The following is a 22,600-nucleotide window of genomic DNA, read 5'->3' on the forward strand; positions in this document are numbered from 1 at the left end:
CATCTGAAATATCTCTGCCCTCAGATCTTTCACAATATCCTGCAAAACCCCTGCTTGTGTGGCCTCAGGGGTTGGTTTAGCAACAGAGGCTACTACCAAGGACTTTGCCCTGCTGATGAAGGCCTCCTGCTCCTCCATCACATCTTCCTCCTCTCTAACTTCCCTGTGTAACTCAGTATAGATGTAGGCGGGCACATCTTGCGGGTCATTTGAATACGTACAGCAATTATGCCCTTCACAACTTACTCCATCTTCAAGCAATTTCTTTTAGACAGTTGAATGCTCCATTTGTGGAACAAACAGTGCAGCAGATTCTCCAACCTGAAAATATAAGCAGAAAACTTCTCTCCTTCCTCCCGAAATGTGCACCTAAACTTCATCCTAAGATTGGTTGCCTAAACCACAATGCCTAAAGCATCTTACAAAGCTTGCAGGTAATTAGCTGATGTGGCTAATGGATTTTCTGTCTTGAGGAACCTCACTAAATCAACTGCTGGGCCCTTTAAGTTCTTTATCACTCTCAGTTTTTTAATATTATCTGAGCATTGCTATTCATTCAGTAACTGAGATGGCTGCTCAGCTTAAGCCTCATATTCTACTTGCCCACTGTGTGGGATTGACCCCAGAGAACAATCCCAGCCTGAAAATAACCTCGGCTCTCTGTAGATATATGTTGGCATTTATCAACCAGTGATGTAATAATCAAAACAAGCTCAGAATTTAAATCAACTGCTGAAGGATTTATTAGACTTTTCACTTTCCCCAGTGGTACCTGGCAGCTCCACTCCCATCACATTATTACTAGTCTGAACTAAGTCAACATCTTTGTCCGCCATTTGGTCAAACTGTTTTTCCGTAATCACAACTTTCCCTAATACTTTAACAGCACTTAAAACCCTAATCAACAATTCATCTGGGCCACGGGTAATCTCTTTGAATCGCACAAGTGCTTAATCCCTGCAGTGTCCATAACCACATATCTTAATCACTTTGCTTTCACACAAATCCATTTAATCAATTCTTAGGGTAATTACACAGTATTCAACAAATTCAATCCGTGGACGATAGTCCCCTACAGTGAGAAGCAAATTGTTAGCCCCTCGCTGACAGCCAATGGACTCAGCAGTGAGCAAACCACCTTTGTTGGACTCCATATGTCTCAGGTTGATATGACTTGGGTCCCACCAAGCCCATGAGTTTGGGATGTCTCACCCACCTGAACCCTAATCTATTTACTATCCCCATGTAACCGCCCATTGGCACAAAATAACAGTTCATACACTGCATACAATTATAAAGAAAGTATTATGAATGTTAACCAAACAGTCACTTAAAAAAAACACAAAAGGGTCCAACATAATTAATCTAGTCCAAATGGGCACATAAGTTGCTCATCTTGAAGTTGTATTTAACTCGTGCACTGGACCAATGGTGTCATGAAAGCCATACCAGCTTCCAAGTGTTGCTGGGAATCTGAGCAACACACACAAAATGCTGAAGGAGCTCAGTAGGCCAGGCAGCATCTATGGAAAAAAGTACAGTAGATGTTTCCGGCTGAAACCCTTCGGCAGGATTAGAAACAGGAAAAGAACACTGAGGGGTAGATTTAAAAGATGAAACTTGGAGGGGGAGGGATTAAGTAAAGAGCTGGGAAGTTGATTGGTGAAAGAGACAGAAGGCCATGGAAGAAAGTAAAAAGGGAGAGGAGCACCAGAGGGAGGTGATGGGGAAGCAAGGAGATGAGGTGAGGGAGAGAAAAGGGGATGGGAAATGGTGAAAGGGGTTGGGTTGGGAAGTAGTACTGGAAGTTTGAGGAATCGATGTTCATGCCATCAGGGTGGAGGCTATTCAAACAGAATATAAGTTGTTGTTCCTCCAACCTAAGTGTGGCCTCATCATAACATTGGTCTTTCCATTTGAAGCCATTCATCTGCACTAGTGTCTGTTGCAAAAACCTCTCCACCCAGTGTTCTCTAGAACTTTCTCCCAATTCCACCATTCTGATTGGCTAACACAACATTCCTAAGTTGAACAACATAGCTCCTTATCTCTAGCCCAACCCCAAATAGGCTGTAAGCAGAAAAAACTGCTCTTACAGACTGCTAAAATGAAATATCTACAACACAGCAGTAAAAATCTTTACCAGAGCATTACACATTCAAAAATTAAATACAGAAAGCTATGAGGAATAGATCCATCCCCACAGTATGGCAAGTTACTTGACTTCAGGTTGTGCAGTTCTAGTTCATTATGTTGTAACTTGTATGCAACATTTCCTCTAATTTTCTTCTACAGCTGCACGGCCAACCATTGCTCTGAGCAGGAAATTTTTATGTAACCTGAAAGCTGTGTGACACTTTAAGTGTTCCTTTTATATATAAGATTGATGCTATGAATATTTAGAATGAAAATTGAAAAGTCCCATACTTTTGATTTTGTTTATTAATGGAAGGGTTTAATGAAATACAGAACAAAGAAAATCTTTCATGTTAAGTAAGCTTTTGCTCATCTGTCTTTATTACAAATCCATTTCACATCTAGATGAAAAATATGTCTTAATCCTCATTAGATCATCTAAATGTTCCACTTATAGTCTGTTAAATTTACATTTGATTGAATTCATAAGACTGAATCCACATTTATAGTCAGCACTAGAAGCTTGAAATGTTCCAACAATATCATCTGTCAGCATCCAATGGCCGGTGGTTTATTAACAATGAGCACTGTTGTCGTTTTGGGCCGAGACCCTTCGTCAGGACTAACTGAAAGGAAAGATAGTCCTGATGAAAGGTCTCGGCCCTAAACGTTGACAGTGCTTCTCCCTATAGATGCTGCCTGGCCTGCTGTGTTCCATCAGCATTTGTGCATGTTGCTTAAATTTCCAGCATCTGCAGATTTCCTCGTGATTGAGTATAGGAGTTGGGATGTAATGTTAAAATTGTACAAGGCATTGGTGAGGCCAAATTTGGAGTATTGTGTACAGTTCTGATCACTGAACTATAGGAAAGATGTCAACGAAACAGAGAGGGTACAGAGGAGATCTACCAGAATGTTACCTGGGTTTCAGCACTTAAGTTACAGAGAAAGGTTGAACAAGTTAGGTTTTTATTCTTTGGAGCGTAGAAATTTGAGGGGGGACTTGATAGAGGTTTAAATTAATTTAAAATAATTTAAAATTATGAGAAGGATAGATAGAGTTGACATGGATAGGCTTTTTCCATTGAGATTCAAACAAGAGGACATGAGTTGAGAGTTAAGGGGCAAAAGTTTAGGGGTAACATGAGGGGAAATAACTTTTCTCAGAGAGTAGTAGCTGTGTGGAACGAGCTTCCAGTAGAAGTGGTAGAGGCAGGTTCGATTTTGTCATTAAAAAAAAAATTGGATAGGTGTATGGACAGGAAAGGAATGGAGGGTTATGGGCTGAGTGCGGGTCAGTGGGACTAGGTGAGAGTAAGCGTTCAGCATGAACTAGAAGGGCCAAGATGGCCTGTTTCCGTGCTGTAATTGTTATACGTTAATAGATGCTATCAGGCTTACAACCCCTAAACCTATATTTTCCAAACCTGACATTCACACATAGTTTTCTTGTTACTGGATGGTGATCACAAGTGGTAACTGAGGCTGATTCTTCTTATTTCCTAACCATGGATTGCTGGGCTCAGCAGAAGTTCCCAGATCTTGTCCCATGTGAGATCAACTTATTAAAAACATAGAAACATAGAAAGCCTACAGCACAATACAGGCCCGTCGGCCCACAAAGCTGTGCCGAACATGACCTTAACTTAGAACTATCTAGGCTTACCCATAGCCCTCTATTTTTCTAAGCGCCATGTATCCATCCAGGAGTCTCTTAAAAGACCCTATCGTTTCCAACTCCACTACTGCTGCTGGCAGCCCATTCAACGCACTCACCACTCTCTGTGTGTAAAAAAAAAACAAAAAAACACTTACCCCTGAAATCTCCTCTGTACCTACTTCCAAACACCTTAAAACTATGCCCTCTGCAGCTAGCCATTTCAGCCCTGAGAAAAAGCCTCTGACTATCCACATGATGAATGCCTCTCATCATCTTGCACACCTCTATTAGGTTACCTCTCATCCTCCGTCACTCCAAGGAGAAAAGGCTGAGTTCACTCAACCTATTCTCATAAGGCATGCTCCCCAATCCAGGCAACATCCTTGTAAATCTCCTCCACACCCTTTCTATGGTTTCCACATCCTTCCAGTAGTGAGGATTGAGCATAGTACTTCAAGTGGGATCTGACCAGGGTCCTATCTAGCTGGAACATTACCTCTTGGCTCTTAAATTCAATCCCACGATTGATGAAGGCCAATGCACCGTATGCCTTCTTAACCATAGAGTCGACCTGCATAGCAGCTTTGAGTGTCCTATGGACTCGGACCCCAAAATCCCTCTGATCCTCCACACTGCCAAGAGTCTTACCATTAATGATATATTCTACCATCATATTTGACCTACCAAAATGAACCACCTTACACATCTGGGCTGAATGCCATCTGCCTTCTCAACCCAGATTTGCATCCTATCAATATCCTGCTGTAACCCCTGACAGCCCTCCACACTATCCACAACATTTCTGTTAGTCAAAGATAATGGGGAATCGAAGTAGAGCATTAAGCAGAGCTACTGCCTGATAGGTTCAGTAACCTTGGTTCAGTCCTTAGTGGTGTCTGTGTGAAATTTATACACATGGATTTTCTTTGGGTGTCTTGTCTCCTCACACATCCTAAAGACATGCATATTGGTGGGTTAATTGACCACTGTAAATTGTCCCTGGTATGCAGATAAATGGTAGAATCTGGGAGGAGCTGAGAGGAATGTGGAGTGAAAATAGTAAAAGTTGTGTAAGATCAGCATAAATTAGCTTGATGATCAGTATGGACACTGTGTGTCAAATGGCCTGTTTTTATGATGTGGGGCAGTTTACCAGTCATTAGGGGTCATGTATAAATCAAAGTCTGCATGCTCTTATTCTATGACTATGTTATTAAAAATGTATTTTTATTTAAATTCCAGCTTGATAAATAACACATTGCAAGATTTGGGCCTGAAAAAATTGTCTGCTGTACTGGTGAACTCAAGATGCAGGCTAGAGACACTAATGTAAGGAAATCAAGGCTTCTTCTCAAATCTTTGAATTAACTTGTGATATTATAGCAATTTTTCCTTCTTATTTGCATTCCATTCAGCTGTCAAATATATGTTTTATTTATGGGAAAATCATTGGCATATGCTTCATCCCCAGCAGCCTTTGCTCATTTTAATGCTTGTTTTCAAATGCTTATGTTTCCTGCCTTTTTCTGTATAATCTTCATCCCGATAACCTTCAGAATTTCTCTTCTAGTTCTTAATCATTGCCAATCACACTACTGCTGCCACCTCTGTCCATTGGTCATACCTCCTTTTGCAGTTAATGTTTTGTTTTTATGATGCTTCTGTAAAGCACTTTGACAAAGGTTAGAGCATGCTAGGGTATTTTTAATAAACCATACATACCTGTACTTTGCCCTGAACTGACTTGGGATTTCTTGAAGAGGTAATTTGGAAAATTCTTTACTCTGATCAGACCAACACTGCTTCTCATTTGGAAGTAGAAGAACTTGATTGCATTTTCTATTAATATCAGTTCTAACCATAAAGACTCTAAAATGCAAAATTCCTCATCAAAGCAGCCTCTAAATTGTTAATACAGATTTGATGAACTGAGTGCCTTCTTCCAGGCTATATAATTTAATGATTTTATGTGTAATTAGAAACAGTGTTTAAAAAATCATAAGACATTTTTAATGGCTTTGTAATTTTATATGTGACTATTATGAAATATTGGATTCTGGATGTGGATCAAGAATGATTACCTCAGTAACTTCTGAATTATCCACAGTCTAAGAAGAAATGACCTCACTTATCAGTGCAGCGAAGACTTGGTTTTGATTTTAAGGACAAATCGGATTCTGAAAAAGTTAGACCTGAAATATAACCAACTGAAAGATACAGGAGTGAAGCAACTTTCTGATGCATTGAAGGACTCTGATTGTGAGATTGAGACCTTGGGGTAGGTGGTGGTTGTTTCAGTAATACTAATCTTACTCTACTCCATATTAATATTTTTGCCAAAACTCAGTAATGTCTTTGTGATTTGTGCAGGTTATGGGGTAATAGTTTTACGCACTGCTGCTGTGAGAAGCTGGCTCTTGCCCTTAAAATTAACCAATCATTGAGAAACCTGGATCTTGGTGACAATGCCATTGGTGACCGTGGATTGAAACTACTGTGCCATGCGATTAAGGATGATGGCTGTAAATTAGAAAAGTTAGAGTAGGTATCCTTATCTTGTACTTGTTACGTCTTCTGCAAAACAAGTTGTTTCATAGTAAGCACATGGCCCACTCTTCCCAAAAGAGAGGTGGAGTGCAATATTGACAGCCAATGAAATTTCCTACCTTTGTGTTTAGTAGTTGATGTAGGAATTTACAGAAGCAGAGAAATGGAGAGGGAAAGAAAACTATTCTTGAACATACTTTATAAGATTTTTGCTACGTTTGGCACTAAGGAAATTATAATCTAAGAAACAACAAGCTATCTGACCACAAAAATCCTTAAAAAATGTGCTATTTCTGAGGTTGAACTGATTTACATAATTAGTAATATAGAGGGAGCTGTATATAATCTCAGTTCTATTTGACAATTTTGATGGCACTGTGTAAAGGATTGTTCTCACTTTATCTTAACTGCATTACTTTTGACAAATGGTGGTGAAACAATACCAGAAAAGGTATTCTCTATATTCAATCCTTAGCACTAATTTTATTATGTACAGTAAATATAAATGTATGAAATGGATTCTGTTCCGAAAATGTTCTCATGTACCATAAAAATTGTTCAGCAAATTATAGGGAACTTAATTGAGGACAGCAGTTGAAGATATTTAATTCATCATATATCTATTATAAATTCATGTCAATTAACAAGCACACTAGTATCAACTATCAGTAAGAAAAACTCCTTTTCATCACTTTCCATCAGCATTGTAGGGCTGTTCATAAAGTGTTGAAATGGATTCATAAGATTATTCTGCCTCTTTGAATTAATTTTAAAAATATTATTATTATCAATCTCTAGTATTAATCTTTGAGCATTAATGCTACCCTTTTTCTTTCTCTGTGATCCCTGTCTTTTAAGTTTATTGTGGTCCTCTGTTCTTGCATCTCACTGCTAACATTTACATTTGACCATTTTAGATTACACAGAACTGGTTTAACAGAGAACTGCTGTGAAGAACTTGTTTTGATTCTCAGAACAAGTGAGAGACTGAAAACTTTGGAGCTGGGTTATAACAATCTTGGAGATGTAGGTGTACAGCGACTATCTGAAGCACTGAAAGATCCCAACTGTAAATTACAAAGACTTGGGTAAGTACATTTGTCATTAACTGAGTCATATTGATTGAATTGAAAAATTGAGACAAAAGGGTGAACTGTAAAGATTCATGACCAGTTTCAGATTTCTAGGTTTCAACTACTTGCTCTTGTTTATCTGAAAATTTTTGATTAAGGTTTTTATATTGTTTTTCATAGACCACAATAATTAAGTATTTTAGGTGGATTTTTCCAACTGGGTAGGAATACATTTATCTATTATTCACAGTTTGGCACAAAGTAGTGTGCTATTCTTGATATCTAAGGTTTTATATTTCCTAGATGGAACCCTAACCAATAATTAATTCATAAAAGGTGTCACTGATCAGTAAGTATTGTGTCTGAGGTGAAAGAAATGCTGACATCTTTTTGGGTTTTGTTGTGACCAGATCATTTCCAGTTATGAAATTTTATTTGACATCCTGTGCTTGGCACATTAGCAAGACACTGGTGAGATCTCACAGCATGGCAAAATTATATACTCTTGCTTTATGAAGGAGTGATTTTATGTCATGGGTTAAAAAACTTTATTAGTCACAATCTATGTGATCTCTGCTGACTTTGTTCTTTTAAGAGTTTAGTGTTAAATAACTGTCTTCCAGTTTACAACCTGATTTAAAATGTGTCCACTATATAGATTCCTATGGAAATAAGATATTTAAATATTCCAATAATTCAAAATAATTAAAATATTGCTAGACCATGTCACCTCTCAGGCAGGGAGAGGGTGGATGCTCATCATTTTATCCAGTATAATCAGTTTGGTTACTTGATCTAGGATCATTAATAGGACAACATGACATATTATTTCCAATTTTTTGTAAGATTTATTTTTTGTATATACATTCAGTAGCCCCTTTATTAAGTAGCTCCCATAGCTAATAAAGTGGCCACTGCATGTTTGTGGTCTTCTGGTGCAGTAACCCATCTACTTCAAGGTGCATCATCTTGTGCATTCAGAAGTGCTCTTCTGTTCGCCGATGTTGTAACACGTGGGTTATATGTCACCTTCCTGTCGGTTTGAACTAGTCTAGCCATTCTCCTCTGACCCCTCTCATTAACAAGATATTTTGCCCACAAAAACACAAACAAAATGCTGGAGGAACTCAGCAGGTCAGATAGCATCTATGGAACTGAATAAACAGTTGACATTTTGAACCGACACCCTTTTTCAGGACTGCAATGGAAAGGGGAAGATGGTAGAATAAAAAGGTGGGGGAAAGGAAGGAAGATAGCTAGAAGGTGATAGGTGAAGCCGGGTGAATAGGAAAGGTAAAGAGCTGGAGAGGAAGGATTCTTTTAGGGGAGGAGAGTGGACCATATGCAAAAGGGAAGGAGGAAGGGGGAGGTGATAGGCAGGCGAGAAGTGGGAAGGCACCAGAGTGGGGAATAGAAGAAGAGGGGAAGGGGAGGAAATTTTTTTAACAGGAAGAAGAAATCGATATTCAGGTTGGAGGCTACCCAGAACGAATAATAGATATTGCTCCTTCATCCTGAGGGTGGCATCATCGTGGCACAAAAGGAGGCCATAGACTGATATGTTGGAGCAGGAATGGAAGTAAGAATTAAAATGTTTGAACACTGAAAAGTTCCACTTTTGATGGAGAGAGTAGAGGTACTTGACAAAGCCATCTCCCAATTCGCTAATGTAGAGGAGGCTGCATCGGGAGTACCATAGATAACCCTAGAAATTTGTGGGTGAAGCATTGCCTCACCTGGAAGGACTGCTTGGGGCCCTGATCGGAGGTGAGGGAGGAGGTGAATGGGCAGGTGTGGTACTTTGACCACTTGTAGGAATAAGTGCCGGGAGGAAGATTAGTGAAGAGAGATGAATGGACAAGGATAGCATAGAGGGAGCGATTGCTGCAGAAAACAGAATGAGGGGTGGTTGTTAGGAACCCTTTGGATATGGCAGAAGTTGCAGAGAATGATACATTGGATGCGGAGGCACATAGGAGTCATAGGTAAGGACAAGAGGAACTCTATTGCTGTTACATCGGGAAGCAGGCAGTTGAGGTGAGCACAGACATTTGGGAAATGGAGGAGATGTAGGTGAGGGCAGCTTCAGTGGTGGTTCCCCGCTGAACTGGTATTCACTGCATGTTATGTTTTTTCGGACTATTCTCTGTAAACTCTAGAGACAGCTGTGCATGAAAATCCCAGGAGATCGGCAGTTTCTGAGGAATTCAAACCACACCATCTGGCACCACCAATCATTCCATGATCAAAGTCACATTGGAATGATTGCATTTCTTCCCCATTCTGATGTTTGCTCTGAACAACCACTGAGCCTCTTAGCCACGTCTGTGTGTTTTTAGTTGCTGCCACATGATTGGCTAAATAGGTATTTCAATTAACAAGCAGCTGTACAAGTGTACCTAATAAACTGGCCACTAAGTATGTTTTAAAAGATCTTTGTGGAACTAGTGGTGTTCCTGATGTTAAATGCATTGGGAGAAGATTAGTTAACTGTTCTCATGAATTTTCCAGATAAGTAGTCCAGCCAAATGCGAAAGGATTCGAAATAACAACACAACAGATGCCATCAGAAAACATAATTCATTCATTAAGGTTATGTCAGCTTTGCAATGTTGAGTTCATTCTCACCTTTGTCTCAGTAGCTTTAGGACTATGCAGATAATTTAGATGGAGTTTTCAATGTAACACTGCTCTGATTGGTGTGCTGCATTTCAAATGACTTCAGTGGGTTCAATTTTCTTCATTCTGAGAGATGTAAAAAATACAATATCATGTTTTAAGTATGACATTTTGGCAAAATCATAGTAGCAGAGCAGAAGCAACTCTAAGGAAATTTCTGGCCTATAAAACCATAGTCACAGCACTTTCAAAAACTATATTGGATATTAAGTATGTGAGGATAACTGACAAACATTTTTTATATTAGAACATAGAACAATACAGCACAGGAACGTGCCCTTCAGCCCACAATGTTGTGCCAAACCAATTAAATTACTAATCAAATGGTTAATTAAGCTAATCTATTCTGCCCAGTCAATCTCCATATCCTTCCATTTTCTTCATATTCCTGTGCCATCTAGCGATCTCTTAAAAGTCGCAGTCTACCACCATCCAAGGCAGTGCATCTTTCTACAAGTCATTAAACTTATAAATTGACATGTCTGTACATTGCAATGAGTCATAACACAAATATTACATTGTAGGGCAAATGTAAGAGTTAAATAAATTCAAATTCAAATTCCAGACTCTCACCACTCTCTGTATATATTAAAAAAACTTGCCCCTCACATCTCCTTTGAAATTACCCCCTTGCACTTTAAGTGCATGCTCTTTGGTATTAGACATTTCAACCTTGGAAAAAGATATTAACTGTCTATTCTATCTATGCCTCTCATAATCTTACAAATCTCTATCAGATCTCTACTCAGCCTCCGCCACTTCGGAGAAAACATCCCAAGTTTATGCTTTAATCCAGGCAACATACTGGTAAACCTCTTCTACGTCCTGTCCAAAATCTTGACATCCTTGCTATAATGGGGCAACCAGAACAGTAAAACTAGAGTTTTAACAAGCTGCAACATAACTTCCTGGCTTTTGAGCTCAGTTCCTTGATTAATAAAAGCAAGCATGCCATATGTCTCTTAACCACCCTATCAGCCTGTGTAGCCACTTTCAGGAGGCTATGAACTTGGACCCCAAAGTCCCTCTGTTCATCAACACTGTTAAGGATCTTGGTCTTAACAGTGTACTGTCTTTTTACATTTGACCTATCAATGTGCAACACTGCACATTTGGATGGGTTAAATTCCATCTGCCAATTCTCTGCCCCTATTTACAACTGATATATTATATATCCCATTGTATTATTTGCCAGTCTTCTACGCTATCCACAACGGCACGAATCCTCATAACATTTGCAAACCTACTTACCCACATTTACTGTTCATTTACGTATATATTTTCATGGTGGTCATTTATATGCATCTCAAACAGCGGAGGTCCCAGTTCAGATCCCCAAGGAACACCAATAGTTACAGACCTCCAACTAGAATAAGTCTCTTTGACCACTACCCCCTGTCTTATATGACCAAACCAGTTCTGAATGGCCAATTTACCAGTCATCCATGCATCTACATCTTCTAGATGAGCTTTCCATTAAGGACCTGTAAAACACCTCACTAAAATCCATGTAGACAACATCCACAGTTCTTCCTTCATCAGTCACCCTCGTCACTTCATCAAAAAATTCGATCAAGTTACTAAGACTTGACTTGACCCACACAAAGCCGTGCTGGCTCTCCCTAATTAGGCCATGGTTTTACAAATGCTCATAAATCCTTTCCTTAAGAATTCTCTCCAGTAATTTCCTTACCACTAATGTGAGGTTTACCTGTCTGTAATTTCCAGGATCATCCCTAGTTCCTTTCTGGAATAATGGAGCAACATCAGCTATTCGCTAGTCCTCTGGGACCACACCTGTGTCTAAAGAGGACTCAAAGATATTGGTCAAGGCCGCAGCAATCCTATCTCTTGCCTTTCTCAATAACCTGGGGTTTATCCTATCAAGCCCTGGGGACTTATCCAGCTTAATGCTTTTTAAGTGACCCAACACTATCTCCTCTTTTACCTCTAGATGTCCTAGCATAGCAATATGCTCAGCAAAGATCTCCATATCCTCCAAATCCTTCTTGGTCAATACTGATATAAAGTATTCATTAAGGACCTCACCTGCATCTAAGTAAATGTTCCCTCCTTTATCTTTGAATGGTCCTACCCTCTTCCTAGTTATTTTCTTGTTCTTAATGTATGTACTGAATGCCTTGGGATTCTCTTTAATCTTATTTGCCAATATAAATATTTCCATTCTGTTTAGCTATTTCCCAAGTGAGCCTACACTTCTACTTCCTTCCTGAAAGTGGCTACACAGATTGATAGTGCAATAAAGAAAGCATATGACATGCTTGCCCTTAGTAACTGATGAATTATGTTCAAGAGTTAGGAATTTATGTTGCAGCTTCATAAAACTGGTTGGACCACATCTGGAGAATTGCAATTTGTTCTGGTCGCCCCTCTATAGGAAGTAAAGGTTTACTGGGATGTTACCTGAATTAGAGAGCATGTGCATAGGGAGAGATTGGACAAAATTAGTTTGTTTTCTTTGAAATGGCAGAGGCTGAGGGAAAATCTGCTAAAGATTTACAAGATTATGAAGGGATAAATGGTGAAGATGGCCAGTATCTTTTTCCCAGGGTTGAAGTATCAAATACTGCATGGCACGGAATGTGAGAGGAATAAAAAGAGATGTGTGGGGCAGTTTATACACAAAGAATAGTGATGGAGAAAATATAGTAGAGGCATTCAAGAGGATCTTAGATAGGTACATGAATAGGCAGCAAATAGAGGGATATGCAATTGTGTAAGCAGAAGGGGTTAGTTTAGTTGGCACTTGATTGTTAATATAATTTGCTTCACACAAAATTGTGGGCCAGCAGGTCTGTTCCTGTGCTGAATTGTTCTATAATCTATGTTCTATTATTAAAGAAAAGATCTGTTCTGATGTGCAAATTAGCATAATTTGGTAAGATTATTTATTTCTTTTCTGCAGTCTGTATCGCAACAACCTAACAAAGGCATGCTGCCCAGATCTTGCAAGTGGCCTCAAGGCTAGCTCTACACTGACTGAGCTCAACTTGACTGGTAACAACCTGCAAGATTCGGGAGTGAGGTTACTCTTTTCAACCCTGAAAGATGCACAGTGTCCTATGCAGGTCATCAGGTAAGACTGATCTTGGTTTTAAGTATCCTTCTGTTAAACTTTCTCAAGCTGAAGATCCATAGTGATATAAATTGACATAGTATTTCACAAACTTGAGTGTGATATTTGTTTCTCATGAACTTGGAGGTTATTCGGCTCCGAGACACAAAGACAAGGGCCTTAATGTAATGTTTGCAGCTAAGCAAACAAGATGGGATAAACATCTAGGGGAAAAGGATAATGGTACAGAAGCATTGTTAATATGCAGTGCATCCTGCCTCATTTGGTTCTGGCAATTGTTTGAGGGGATGCCCACAGAGTCTTGCAGGATTATTTGTGTTAGATACACAGGAGATTTTGCAAATGCTGTAAATTTTGAGCAACACACACAAAATGCTGGAGGAATTCAGCAAGTCAGGCAGCATCTTTGGGGGGGGGGGGGAATAAATAGTTGACATTTTGGACCAAGACCCTTCATCAGGATTGGAAAGGAAGTGGGCAGAAGCCAGAATAAGAAAGTAGTGAGAGGGGTGGAATACAAGCTGCTAGGTGATATGTGAAACCAAGTGAGGGGGAAGGTGTGGGTGGCAGAGGAGAATAAAGCTGGAAAATGTGAAGGAGTGAAGAAGAAGGAATCTGACAGGAGATTACAGTGGGCCATGGAAGAAAGGGAAGGAGGAGAGGAACTAGAAGGTGATGGGTAAGTGAAGAGAAGAGAATGGGTGAGAGGATAACCAGAATGGAGAGTGGAAGTGGGGAGGGTGTAATAATTACTGGAAGTTAGAGAAATCAATGTTCATGCCATCATGTTGGATGCTACCCAGAAAGAATATGAGATGTTGCTCCTCCATCCTGAGTTTGTTCTCATCATGGCTGTAGAGGAGACAATGGACAGCCATGTCAAAATGTCATACAAAGTGAAAGTGCTCAACAAAGGAAATCCTCTCGATCTCAGTCAAGTCTCAGTGATGTAGAGGAGGTTACACCATGAGCACTGGATACAACAGATGATCCTGACAATCTCACAGGTGAAGTGTTGCCTCACTTGGAAGGGTTATTCCCCCTCCCCCTTAGATGTTGCCTGATTTGCTGAGTTCCTCCAGCATTTTATGTGTGTTACTTGTATCAGACAGCCTTGCAGATTATAGAAAATGGGTAGAGGTCTATTTCCATGAAGTAATAATTAACTATTCGGAGCTTCTGTATTACTGAATATGTCTGTGTTAAGATGGGATTGAGCATTTTCTATTGACACAGTTATCACTGTATTGACTCTTTCTTTCAGCTTAAAGGGCAATGGTCTGACTGCTGCCTGTTGTGAGGATATTCTTTCTGCCTTGAGAGTGAACCGTACACTAAGAGTGCTGAATCTCCAATTAAACAACTTGGGATCAGCAATTAAGTTACAACACATTGCACAACAATCCAATTGCCAAATTAACTTAGAGTGAAAAAACAGGTAAACTTTTCTTTTTTATTATTTTATCCATATCATTTTATTGTCTGTTTGGGTTTCTGTGTCTTTCTCTAGCTCATATTATGCTCTGGATATCAGAGAGTTAAACACTCACTCATCCCTGTGAAGAATCTGAGACACATAGCCTTTGTCATGCTCTGCGAGCCAAGATTTTAAACTCACTGTCTATTCCTTGCTGTGACAAAGAACATTTAAGACGTTCACTATTCCAAGTATTGCTTCAGGTACCAGTGTTTAAAAAAATCAATGCCCCATGTATCAGGTTCTATTTTTTCTACCCATAATAAGATCTGGATACCAAGATCTTAGACATTCATAGCACAAGGTCTTGCTTCTAATGCCATGATCTGAGACACTCATCATACTGTCTTTGTAAGTCCCTCACAGTACTCTGGTGTGTAGATTACATTATGTACACCCTCTGTAGGAAGTGTGAAGTATAGCAGTGTTAAGACATGCAAACAATAAAATTAAGCTAATAGCATTTGGAACAAAAGTGAGTCGTCAGACATGAAACCCTGCAGCTGGAGCAGGCCCACTGCCTCAGCCTCAGTTGAGCACGTAGCGGGTAAACATTGTGAGCCCGCAGGCGCGAAGCCCAGGGCAGGAGTGAGATTGAAAATCTGGTTGAGTGGTGCCACAACAATCTCACTCAACACCATCAAAGAGCTGATTAGCAACTACAGAAGGAAGAAGCTGGAGATCCATGAGGCAGTCCTTATTAGGGGAGGTGGTCAATAGCTTTAAACTCCTTGGTATCAACGTATCAGAGGATTTTTCCTGAGACTAGCACAGAAGTGTCGTCACCAAGAATGCATGACAGTAGCTCTACTTTCTTAGAAGTTTGCATAGATTCAGTATATCGTCAAAAACTTTGACAAACTTCTAAAGATGCACAATGGAGAGTATCCTAACTGGTTGCATCATGGCCTGGTATGGAAATACCAATGCCCAGGAACAAAAAAGGCTACATAAAGTGGAGGATACAGCCCAGTCCATCGCAGGTGAAGCCCTCCCCATTATTGAGTACATTTACATGGAGAGCTGCCACAAGAAGTCAATCATCGAGGATCCCCCACCATCCGGCTATGTACCCTTCTTGCTACTACCATTGGCTAGGAGATACAGAAACTTTAGGACCCACACACCAGGTTTAGGAAAAGTAATTACCTGATGACCATCAGGTTTCTGAACCAGCATAGATAACTTCGTTCCCCACTATTTTGAACTTAGTCGGTCTTTGCATAAAATTCTGTTGTATTTTTTCCTGTAAATACCTGCAAGCAACCGAATCTCCAGGTAGTACTGTATATGGTAACATATACATACTTTGTTAATTTATTTTAAACTTTGAACTCTGGACTTTGTATATGCAAAGTATGGAGGGAAATGGATCATGTACAGGTAGAAGAGAGTTAGATAGGCACATTGTTCATGGCAGACATTATGGGATACAGGTCTTGTATATGTTCCATGCTCTGAAATATACTTTCATACACAATATCCTTTCCAGCACAAAGGAATGTTGGTGAGAGTCAATATAAAACTCTTAAAATCCATAACTTTAAAGCTAATGTTGCTCAATCTTGGCATAAGGGTCCTTGCAGCAGCTTTGCCTAAGGATAATTGCTATGAATAGAAAATAATTGGCAAGTACTCTATCTCACCTTAAGCAATTTCTGAGATATGGCAGGCTGGTTCCAAGTTCAGATACATCAGCAATGTTCAGTGATAAAGGGTAGATGGAACTTTCAAATAGGATAGTGACATATTATACATCAACAATAGTAATTAAAGTTGAAAAATGCAGTTTATAAGTATTTCTTTCCTTTTGTTTCCATAGCTTCATTCTGATTGATGTGTATGTACATCAACACTATACCCACTAGAGGACAGCGTATATACCACATATGAAGCAGCGGAACATGCACAATGTAATGGTACTGAACAAGGAAATAAAAACTGTAGATAAAAATAAATGCTGTAGAAGGAAATGAAAAATGTGCATAACACAATATTAAAGAAATTAATGTTTCAAATAATGTACTGTATAATATGTAACTATAGAGCAAAGTGCACTCCACGAAGCACAAAATATTTGGATGGATATTTTATACAGAAGATTATATTCTGAATAGAAACTTGCACTGTGAAATTAATGTTGGAAATTGAATTTCAGATATATGGAGCAATATATACTATTACATTAAGTTATATATGTATTCCATTCATACAATTTTATTATATTAATAAATTTATAATGTATACTCATTAATAAGACTACAATAATTGCCCAGTACAGTAAATATATAATGTTAAAGATATTAGGCCAGGTCTTCCAACATGATATTGGCAAAGATGTCAAGAATTAGCTGTGGATCCCAGTTCCAGTGTTTGCATCCATTTCAAATAAACAGGAGAAATCAAACACAGAGTCATACACCACATAAGCAGGCTTTTTGGCCCATCATGTCCATGCTGCCCATTGTGCCTACCTACAATAATCCTATTAACCTATACTACTATAGAGTCATAATCTTCTATGCTTTGGTGACTCAAGTACTTGTCTCACTGCTTTATAAATATTGTGAGAATATCTGCCTCCATATTTTCTTCAAGCATTGCAATCCATTCTGCAGTCATCCTCTGTGTGGGAAAAAAACCCCTGCAGATCCCCTCTAAATCTCTGAGCTATCACTTTAAAACCGTGTCCTCTTGTCTTAGACACCCTTACCACAACAGAAAGATTAATTTATCTGCCTCATAATTTTATGTACCTTTACCAGGTCACCCATTAGCCTCCTCCACTCCAGCAAAATTAAAACTAACCCATCCAGTCTCATAACTGAAATGCTACAATTGAGGCAACATCCCAGCGAGTGTCCTCTGCACCTTCTAAAGAAAAGTCACACCCTTTCTATAGTATGATGATCAGAACTGCACACAGTACTCCAGGTGTGGCTTAGATAATGTTTTATCAAGTTGTAAGATAATGTACCAGCACTTATTTTGTACACCACAGCCAGAGTGCAAGCAATCTATAGTTATGACCATCTTATCAAGCTGTGCTGCCACCTTGAGGGTGTCAATGGAATTTTATTCCCAGGTCCTTTTTATCCACTCTCCTTAGGGCTCTATCATTTACTGTGTCCCTTGTTTGTCCTCCCAAAATGCAGTACATCACCTCATAATTATTTTGATTGAATTCCATTTTGCGTTGTTCTGCCCAATTTTACAGCTGCCTGTGCTTGAGTGTGGAAGGGTGACTGTGTCTAAGCCCATGTGAGTATGTGTGCAGCTGCAGGTGAGTGAGTGCACGTGTTGGGTGGCACCTCATGTGTGCCAGTCTTTATATGGGAGTAAAAATACCCATTTGGTAAAGCCTATACCCATTAGGTGTATAAGATGATGAGTGGCATTGATAGTGTGGATAGCCAGAGGCTTTTTCCCAGGGTTAAAACGGTTAACATGAGTTGCCATAGTTTTAAGGTGCTTGGAAGTAGGTACAAGGGGGATGTCAGCAATAAGTTTTCACACAGAGAGTGGTGGGAGCATGGAATACACTGCCAGTGAAGGTGGTAGAGGCGGATACAATAGGGTATTTTAAGAGACCCTTAGATAGGTACATGGAGCTTAGTAAAATAGAGGGCTATGCAGTAGGGAGAATCTAGGTAGTTTCTAGAGTAGGTTATTTGGCCGGTACAACATTGTGGGCTGAAGGGCCTGTAATGTGCTGTAGATTCCTATGTTTCTATGATCAGTTTGGACTGCCCTTGCCCCTTTGATCTAAACCTTGCTCTGTGAAGCCAATGGGCTGGCTGGTTATCCCATGAAAATGGCAACCCTTATTTAAAAATATGATGTTCAAAATCTGTAATGTCAGGACCTGAACACTACTGAGCTATCATAGCTGAAGAAATAAGGTGCTTTAATATCAGCATTGTTGCACTGATTGAGATACTTTGGCAGAAGATGTTTAAAGAACACATCTTTCTTGGAGAGCAAAATGAAAGAGGAACATCTTCTTCGAGTAAATAAGAAAGAGCTAGTCCAGAGTCTCAATGATTTATCCTGTGGAGTAAAGTAGGATCACCTGATCCATTCTGTTAATCTCCATCAAATTGCACTAAACCATTGATATCAACAGAAAAGTGTTGCAAGGAAAATTGTCTTTCAAGACTCCACAAAGACAGTTTTTCTTGGACATTACATAACAGCCAACCTTATCATCTCTCATCCTACAGAAGCCACAGGTGTCCAGAGCTTATGGGCTGTCAGAAGTTTATCGTAATTGGCATCTATTAAAAGACTGCTGGCTTTTCTATCAGGACAAACTATGACCTGCAGGAAGAGAATTACAAGAAAGATTGAGGGACTAATCAGCCATAAATATAAGAAGTTCCAAGATTAGAATTCCACCTTTAATATCAAGTCAAAAGAAAAAATCCTATCAATACCTTAAACCAAAGGAACAGCTAAGGAGGTGGCTTGGTAGCATACTGGTTAGCACAACACTTTATAGTACCAGCAACCTGGGTTCAATTCATGCCCCTATCTGTAAGGAGTTTGTACATTCTCCCCAGACCACTTGGGTTTCCTCCCACTGTCCAAAGACACACCAGTCATTATAAATTGTCCCATGATAAGGCTAGGGTTAAATTGGATGTTGGTGGTAGCATGGCTGCAAGCTCCTATTCCACACTGTATCTCAATAAATATAAATACAAATAAGGTAGGTACAAGATGCTGAACAATTCTTTGACAGTCCTAACATCTCTAGCACAGTGAAGGTCGTCTATTGTTTGAAACTCAATGCCCTACACCATTGAGAGCCAAAAGCAGGAGAAGTCATTAGGGACAAAGGCATTGCCAATACCACTAAATGGAAAATTTTGAAGATTCCTCAGCTGTGCCTTTTTCCTTAATGTGAGTACTAAGCATCAGACAATTTCAGTCAGTCTTGCTGCTATTTCTAATTGGTATGAATTTATGAAAGTAATATCTTAACTCAAAAATAACATTGTTGTGAGAATATGAAATCCAATAACTTGGAGTTAAAATGCTTCACTCACAAATTTATAATCTCAATGTCCACATTTAACAAGGGGGGGATTCAGAGATACAAGAACAGTGGAATCAGATTCAAGTTTATTTATCACAAGTACATTAAAACATACAATGAAATGTGTCATTTGCATTAACAACCAGCCTGCATGTCTCAAGGATGTGTTAGGTACTTGTGTCACCATACATTCCACCTCCAACATAGCATGCACTCAGTGATGCAACGAAAAACACAAGCTCCTTTTCCATCTCAACACCTATCCAACCACAGGTCACCTCCACTCTTAGTCCTTAGTCCCAGATTCTTAGTCTCAATGGATATTGGGCCTCATGGATATCCTGGAGTTCATCCCAAGACTCACTGATCACAGATTTGACCTTTAGCCCTAAACCCCAGGACTCTCCAAACACGGGTTTGAGCCTCAACCTCTATACTGGCATAGACTTCCAACCATAGTAACCTGGACTCTCATGACCCCTTCCAGCCCTCGTGACTCCAGGCCTCAACCTTTGACTCTTCGACCTTTCAGTCCTCTACCTCCGGTTTCACCATGATCTGGACTTCAATCTCCATTTTTCGCCTCCAGACTTCACCAGGCTTGACTTTGGATCTTGAATACCAGATTTACATGAATCTCCGGTTCTGGTGACCTTGGGGGAGGGGGGTGTGGGGGCATTCACTGGTCTTCGTGACTCCTGCTTGTACCTGGGACTCACCACGTGTGGATTTCCAGGGCCAGAATTTGTCAACCTGGAGATCTCTGATCTCCTCAGCACCTGTAGATATGACTTCCAGGATCACTAATGTTCAACTGCAGAGTACTTTGACCGAGACTCGAATCCCTACCTGAACTTTTTATTTACGACCCCTGACCTCTAAAATCCCCTCATCACTGTCCCTAAACCCTAACCTGATCTCCTGACTCCCTGCCTGTCACTAAAACCATCCCTAAAATCTTAAAAAAGCAACTAAGTCTGATCCATGTCTTTGAGAGACATCATAGCTCGGCACATTCTTGACTAGAAAATCCACAAGACACCAAGAACAAAAAAATTGAGAGTTACAGCACAGAAACAGGCTGTTCAGCCCATCTAGCCAATGCCAAACTTATTCTGCCTAGTCCTAACAACCTGTGCCTGGACCACAGCCTTACAAACCCCTCCCATCCATGTACTTATCTAAACTTCTCTTAAATGTTGCAATTGAACCCATCAGACTGCTTCTGCAGGCCACTGGGTCCATAATCGAAACACTCTGAGTGAAGAAGTTGTCCCTCATGTTCCCCTTAAGTATTTCATCTTTTACCCTTTACCTATGACCTCTAGTTGTAGTCTCACATAAACTCTGTGGAAAAAGCCTGATTGCATTTACGCTATTTATATCCCTCATAGCTACATTAAGGTGTTCACTCATTGACGGATTGTGCACAGTTGAAGTGAACTGCTTTTTCTAGAGTTATATTAGGCAGATTAATCACATTTAGAAATCTGCAGTTGTAGGAACGTAATGCAAGAATAGTTCCCAGAATCACTGCTAGATGGAATTCTGACATTACACAATTTAGAACGATAAACCATAGAAACAGCTTATAAATTCTTATTAATGTCTATATAATAATATACTGCTTAACAATTTCATGGTACTGATGATACATATTAAGCTTATGTTGAACAAGAGTCCAATGAAAAGGGGGAATTAAAGGAACTGGTTTTAATTTAAAAATAGTGCTAGAGAAATTAATGAGACTGAAAGCCAATAAATCCCCAGGGCCTGTTAATTGGCATCCCAGAAAATTTTAAACGGTAGCTATGGAAATAGTGGATGTACTGGTCACATTTTCCAAAATTCTACAGATATTGGAACTTTTCCTTCGGAATGGAAGGTGGAAATTGTAACTGTGCTATTTAAAAAGGGAAGGAAATCAAAAGCAGGAAATAGCTTAACAACAATGTTATGAATTGAATTGAATTGACATCCTTCACGTACATTAGTAAAAATCTTTGTTACATTTCTGTCTCAATGTGCAATTATAGTAATTTATAATAATTTATTTAAATTGAACAGTCAGTGTAATACAGAGTACGCTCAAATCAGAGTGAGTTCATCAGTCTGATGGCCTGGCAGAGGAAGCTGTCCCAGAACCAGTTGGTCCTGGCTTTTATGCTGCAGCACCACTTTCCAGATGGTAGCAGCTGGAACAGATTGTGCTTGGGGTGGCTTGGGCCCCCAATGATCGTATGACCCTTTTTACACACCTGTCCTTGCAAATGTCCTGAATCATGGAAGGTTCACAACTACAGATGCAATGGGCTGTCCACACCACCCTCTGCAAAGTCCTGCGATTGAGGGAGGTACAGTTCCCATACCAGGCAGTGATGCAGCCAGTCAGGATGCTCTCAATTGTGCCCTTGTAGAAAGTTCTTAGGATTTGTGGGGTCCGTACCAAACTTCCTCAACCGTCTGAGGTGAAAGAGGGGCTGTTGTGCTTTCTTCACCACACAGCTGGTGTGTACAGACCACGTGAGGTCCTCAGTGATGTGGATACTGAGGAACTTGAAGCTGTTTACCCTCTCAACCCCAGATCCATTGATGTCGATAGGGGTTAGCCCATCTCCAATCCTCCTGTAATCCACAACCAGCTCCTTTGATTTTGCAACATTGAGGGAGAGTTTGTTTTCTTGACACCTCTGTGTGCAGAGTTTGTTATAAACATCTCTCACTGTTCCCTAGGCCTCAAGGCAACCACCATCATCCTGGTGCCTGAGGGTGAAGTAACATGCCATAACGACTTCAACAATAATGAATAACAATAATGAAGTGCTTTGAGCAGCTAGATAATGGATTGCACTTTCTGTATCATTCCTAGCTATTTCTGTCTGTCATGATT

The 22,600-nt window shown here is 39.8% G+C and overlaps 1 protein-coding gene across 5 annotated transcripts in view; it reads left to right on the forward strand.

The window, feature by feature from the left end:
* Positions 1-16,908, forward strand: part of LOC132380572 (NLR family CARD domain-containing protein 3-like) — a 44,027-nt gene extending 27,119 nt beyond the window's left edge. For all 5 annotated transcript variants that reach the window (XM_059949492.1, XM_059949482.1, XM_059949512.1 and 2 more), the window contains 7 exons: positions 5,039-5,125; positions 5,904-6,074; positions 6,167-6,337; positions 7,261-7,431; positions 13,022-13,192; positions 14,457-14,630; positions 16,492-16,908. In XM_059949492.1, coding sequence (XP_059805475.1) covers positions 5,039-5,125; positions 5,904-6,074; positions 6,167-6,337; positions 7,261-7,431; positions 13,022-13,192; positions 14,457-14,622 — 937 coding nt within the window. In that variant the 3' untranslated portion in view covers positions 14,623-14,630; positions 16,492-16,908. The remainder of the gene's footprint in view (positions 1-5,038; positions 5,126-5,903; positions 6,075-6,166; positions 6,338-7,260; positions 7,432-13,021; positions 13,193-14,456; positions 14,631-16,491) is intronic.
* The last annotated feature ends 5,692 nt before the right edge of the window (positions 16,909-22,600 follow it).

The sequence above is a fragment of the Hypanus sabinus genome, chromosome 2 (genome assembly GCF_030144855.1).
Source record: "Hypanus sabinus isolate sHypSab1 chromosome 2, sHypSab1.hap1, whole genome shotgun sequence".
Classification (NCBI taxonomy): domain Eukaryota; kingdom Metazoa; phylum Chordata; class Chondrichthyes; order Myliobatiformes; family Dasyatidae; genus Hypanus; species Hypanus sabinus.